This window comes from Capsicum annuum, chromosome 2 (genome assembly GCF_002878395.1).
Source record: "Capsicum annuum cultivar UCD-10X-F1 chromosome 2, UCD10Xv1.1, whole genome shotgun sequence".
In the NCBI taxonomy this organism is placed as follows: Eukaryota; Viridiplantae; Streptophyta; class Magnoliopsida; order Solanales; family Solanaceae; genus Capsicum; species Capsicum annuum.
Genome location: NC_061112.1, coordinates 132933740 through 132939505, shown reverse-complemented (window position 1 = coordinate 132939505; position 5766 = coordinate 132933740). Strand labels below are relative to the sequence as shown.

General features: G+C 35.6%; 1 protein-coding gene across 2 annotated transcripts; it reads left to right on the top strand.

Moving 5' to 3' along the window:
- The first annotated feature begins 1705 nt into the window (after positions 1-1705).
- LOC124896029 (G-type lectin S-receptor-like serine/threonine-protein kinase At1g11330) lies at positions 1706-5566 on the top strand. Of its 2 annotated transcripts, XM_047407031.1 has the most exons (7): positions 1708-3254; positions 3343-3450; positions 3537-3733; positions 3808-4018; positions 4117-4360; positions 4446-4596; positions 4692-5566. In XM_047407031.1, the coding sequence occupies exons 1-7, from the start codon at positions 1982-1984 to the stop codon at positions 4980-4982; spliced, it is 2475 nt and encodes an 824-aa protein (XP_047262987.1). In that variant the 5' UTR covers positions 1708-1981; the 3' UTR covers positions 4983-5566. The 2 variants fall into 2 exon arrangements, with proteins under 2 accessions (XP_047262988.1, XP_047262987.1); XM_047407032.1 differs by lacking the exon at positions 3343-3450 and having other exon boundaries at positions 1706-3254.
- The last annotated feature ends 200 nt before the right edge of the window (positions 5567-5766 follow it).

The window sequence follows — 5766 nt, the reverse complement described above, 5'->3', positions numbered from 1 at the left end:
AAAAAAAAATACAAAAAATTGAGGGATAAAAATGTCTTCCTTTTTAAAAAATAAAAAAATAAAAAAATTGAGGGATAAAAATATTTTTTAGTGGATTAAAACACAATGACTTATAAGCCCCAAAAAAATAAGTACCTAATGAGGTGCTTTTAAAAAGTAGCTTATAAAAAGCAAATTTTAGCCCCTTTTTAAGCAAGTTTTAAATTGCTAAATACTTAAAAAGGTTAAAAATATCTTAAAAGCTATTTTTTATTTAAAATAAGCTCATCCAAACACCCACTAAATAGCCAAGTTGAGGGGGGTTATTTAAGACCTCAAATAGTGCGGAGAAATTCTGAATAAAACATGCTAAAATTAGGAGGTTTTAATTGGATGTTCTGTCTAAATCAAGCCACTAAAAGAGAGGTAACGCATCTTTCTTTCTGTCTTGTAAATCTCCTTCGAGATTTCATTATCATGATTGATTGATTATAGTGCACACTATACAACTAATAGCGTTATCAAAAAACATATCCAAATGTTATACTGGGCTTCTTTTGCTAATCTGAAATCGTAAGCCCAAAGCATGCACTACGTTTTGCAGAACAGACGTGTAATACAAAGAATGAGTAAAAATGGCCATCTCTTGCTCCACATTTTGAAATTTAGCCACCATTTAAAATGTAATTGAAATATAATCAATTTTCAGTTTTGAAGATCTTTTTTCCCATTGTCTTTTTCCTTGAATATATCTTATTCTATTATCAAAGATTCAAGTTAAGGTGATCATGACGACTCTGGTCATTTTCGAGCAGCAAATCCCAAGTCAGCTTTCTCTTGCGTGATCATAAGGGAAATATATATTTTATTTTATTTTATCTTTTAGTTTTCTTTATTTAGATAAGCGAAAGAGAAGTTCAAAAGAGCAATAACCATATAGATTGAATATAATAGCCATACAACTCTTATTCAGTAAGGCTGTTGTCACTAATGTGTCTTTGTTGATCCCTTCTCATTGCTTCCAAGAGTAATTAAATATGAAAGGAAATTGATAAAATCAAAATATTGTGTCCAACATTCGTATTGAAATCCGACTAATTCAAATTCATGGTAAACAAGGAAAGACGAGAAGGTGAGTTTAATGTGAGAATTGGTCTAGCTAACAGACCGGGAAAATTGACAATTGAGTTAATTCAATAGAGTGGTCGATTTACATGCATTTTTATATTTTAGTATTGTTATAATTTCCTAAAGGAGCAGTAATTTTCATCTTGCCTGAATATTCCCTTATTTACTCCCCAACAAACATACTCCTAACTCTTTAATGTACTTTTATTCCTTTAGATCTCTAATCATCTGTCCACCACCCTCTTTTGTCAATTCTTCTGACCCTTCAGCTTTTTTTTGACTTTTACATACCTTTTCCTAGGAAGTTTCCTACCCACACATAACACATTATGTTGACAATCTTATTCTAGTAAAGGATGTCCAGTCAATATTCCCTTTCTTAATCATGTCACATTTGAACCACCATGTTCAAACTAAGCATCAAGTCCAAATCCACTTGTTCTTTTCGGTTTTGTTGTGTGGTTATCTTTTAATTTTTGTGTTTTGTATAATTAATGTTGACATAGAGATGAATAAAATATGATTAGTGAAGATTCATATAGCTGACACCAACTCACATGAAATTGAGACGTAATTGGCTACCTTTACATTTTTGTGATCTGTATTCACATGTAAAGACTATACTAGTTGACGTTGAATGTTCATACCTATTTAAAAAACTATACTTATTGGACATTTATAATTTATAGAAGTATGGAAGTGGTTTGATTATTCTCCGTGAGCTAATGGCTACTTACCTATAATAATCAGTGCATAAATTCCAACATGACGGCTCAGTCAACGCATTTGATCCACCCCAACAGTGCGAGAGAATATCAAAGATCTACTGCAAATTAATTTTCATGCAAATTGGCATAATAAAACTTCATAAGCAATGAAATTAAGCACAAGCGAGATACGTCTATTTCCAGTTGTTCTTGTTCTGTTTTTTTCTATAGCAACTGCTTCAGATATTATTAACACCAATAAATCCCTGCGAGATTCAGAAACTTTAGTCTCCAATGACAAAAGATTCAAATTCGGGTTCTTTAGTCCTGAGACTTCGACGGATCGTTACGTTGGTGTTATGTTTAATATCCAATCACCAACTGTTGTATGGGTAGCCAACAGAGAGAAACCTTTACAGGATTCTAGTGGAAGAGCGACAATATCAGATGATGGAAATCTTGTAATCTTGGACTCACAGAATGAGAGTATATGGTCATCAAATATTTCGCCAGCTGTGAGAAATTCTACTGTCCAGCTCAGGGATACTGGAAACTTAGTTCTACAGGACAGCTCCAATGGGAGAGTTCTCTGGGAAAGTTTTCGGGATCCTTCAGATTCGTTCTTGCAGTCAATGAAACTTGGCGTTGATAAAAGTACTAACATGACAAATCTGCTGAAATCATGGATAAGTCCTTCAGATCCATCTGTTGGGAGTTTCTCAGCTGGTATTCAACCTGAAACTGTTCCGCAGATTTTTATACGGAAGAATGGCAAACCTCATTGGCGTAGCGGTCCATGGAATAAACAGGTTTTTATTGGAGTACCAGACATGACTTCTTTCTATCTCAATGGATTTGATCTAGTAAATGACAACAAGGGCACTGCGTACGTGTCCTTTTTATATGCAAATCAGGCTGAGTTGGCCTATTTCACCTTGAACTCAACAGGTTTTTTGCAGCAGAAATATTTGAATCCTAGTAAGAATGATTGGGAAGTAACATGGGAATTTCCTGCAACTGAGTGTGATTTTTATGGAAAATGTGGACCTTTTGGAAGCTGTGATCCTAGAAGTTCACCAATCTGTTCTTGTTTAAAGGGATTTAAGCCGAAAAATGAAGAGGAATGGGCGAAAGGAAACTGGAGTCGTGGATGCATCAGAAACGCCATGTTAGAGAGCGAAAGAAACAACTCTAACCTTGAGCAAGGAAAGCAAGATTGGTTTTTGAAGCTGCAGTCAATGAAAGTGCCGGATTCTGCCATTTGGGTACCTTTCGCAGATGAAGATTGCCACAAGGGTTGCTTGAGGAATATTTCTTGCATAGCTTATTCAAACCACATAGGCATAGGATGCATGCATTGGGAAGGAAACTTACTAGATGTTCAAAAATTCTCCACGGCTGGGGCAGATTTATTCCTTCGCCTTTCGTACTTTGAGCTTGGTAAGACTTCTTTTCAGAACTATAATGTTAGCTATAAACCTCTGCTTGCTAAAGACATGTATAAATTGACACCTTTTTCATAGTGCAGATCAAAAAAGAGAATATAAAGTAGTCATTGCCATCATAGTCCCAGTAGGCTCAATAATTCTTGTCATTATCGGATATATTTCCTACAAATATTTAGCAAAGCGTAGAGGTAACAAGCTTATCTGAAACATTAGAAAATCTGCAGTAGCTTTAATCATTCAGATTTCAAATCACTTTAACGTGTTTTTGAATCAGGACGTAATAGAAAGAGTGAGCTCTTATTAAGAGAAACATTGCCAAACTATTACAAGGAAAACATGGTTACAGAGGAAATCAATCAAGCTAAATTTGAAGAGCTGCTTGTATACAACTTCGACATCTTAGCAAATGCAACTGAGGATTTTCATCTGTCCAGTAAGCTTGGACAGGGAGGTTTTGGTCCAGTTTACAAAGTAATGATTTGTTTGATCTAGTGTCTTATTAATGTTTTTAAGAAAAAATATTCAAGTATATGATGTAATTGCAGGGGAAATTGCCAGATGGACAGCAAATTGCTGTGAAAAGGCTTTCACAGTCTTCTGGTCAGGGGCTAGCGGAGTTCATGAATGAGGTTGTGGTGATTTCGAAACTTCAACATCGTAATCTTGTTAGACTTTTTGGTTGCTGCATAGAAAGAGGGGAAAAGATGCTGGTTTATGAATACATGCCAAAAAGAAGCTTGGACGCCTATCTCTTTGGTTAGTTATTACTATTAGTTTTCTTTTATTTTCCATGGCGTCTAGCTAGAAGAAACTTTTCTTTATTTAAACTTGTCAAATTTGCAATGTACTTTCAGGGTCACAGCAACAAGAGGAAGAGTTCCTTGATTGGAGTAAACGTGTGATCATAATTGAGGGAATTGGTCGGGGCCTCCTTTACCTTCACAGGGATTCAAGACTGAGGATTATTCACAGGGATTTGAAGGCAAGCAACATTTTGTTGGATGAACAACTGAACCCCAAAATTTCAGATTTTGGCATGGCAAGGATTTTTGCAGGCAACCAAAATCAGGCCAACACAAGCAGAGTTGTTGGAACCTAGTAAGTTGTTGTATCTTTCTCTTTTATCTTTTCATGATTGAAAATAATACACCAAGTAAACATTCAAAATTATAACGTGATGCAGTGGTTACATGGCACCTGAATATGCAATGGAAGGAAGATTCTCAGAGAAATCAGATGTTTACAGCTTTGGAGTACTGTTATTGGAAGTTATAAGTGGAAGGAGGAACACTAGCTTTCACCAAGATGATGGTGCATTAAGCCTTCTAGCATATGTAAGTTTGTATGAAAATTAAGCTACACTTCACATGAAATGTCAACTTTTCGTAATTCACGTTTCTATTGTTTTATCAATGAGCTTTCTCTGCAGGCATGGAAGTGTTGGAATGGAAACAAGATTGTGGAATTGGTTGACCCCAAGATAACTGATGTGCAACTCGAAAAGGAAATTCTGAGATGTGTACATGTTGGACTATTATGCGTACAAGAATATGCAGAAGACAGACCAAATGTCTCTATGGTTTTGTCTATGCTCACCAGGGAAATTGATGATTTACCAAGTCCTAAACAACCTGCATTTACAACAAGACCAAGCCTTTCTAAGAAAGAGTCTCAAGGCTCCGTGAACAATGTTACCATTACTATTATAGGAGGACGATAAGACGTTTAAGATTTTTATTTAGACATGATATTATTCTTTCCTCTCTAATTATTACTGTTTCTGATTCTTTTGGTCGTGGTTTAACACTATATTACCTCAGTACATTAAGATCCAAGAGAAAAGTGTAAACCGTGCAAGTCACTTATGCTTAATAGCAGAACCCATATCCAAGCAAGAAGAAGCAAAGCTAGACTTCAAACTCAAGAGTACAAGTAGCCTGAACAGGTGTTGCAGAAACTTAGAGAAGCTCTTCCACTTGTGGATTGAGATCATTTAGAGTTAGCTTCGTGTACAGCTGACTCTGAAGCTGAACAACTTTTCTAGGCAAAGGCATTCTTACAGCGCAGTTAGTGGGTCACTGGATCAACGGGGAAGCCCGTTGGGAGCATACATCAAATAGACATCAGAAAATGCTTGGAACTAAACTCATGTCAAGCCAAGAAAATTTGCATTATCACAGGTAATGTACTACAAGAATTCTTGGGAGTAGTAAGACACAGAGATGATAGCATGTAAAATTTTCAAAATTCATGTAAAGATTAAACCTTTCCTTAAAATTGTTACCATACCTATTCTTCTGCTGATGCCTTTACTAAATACTACAATGAAGAAGCCTAGAAATGTGTAATCTGATTTTTGGGATTGTAAACTTACGAGAGTGAGACAAGCATTCTACAAACTGGTGATAGTATGTAAAATAATCTACTCTTCTGTTAGAGTGCGTGCCCTACCAATTTTAATATTTTACTCTACTTAGTTGCCTATCTGCGGAACATGTAAGCTA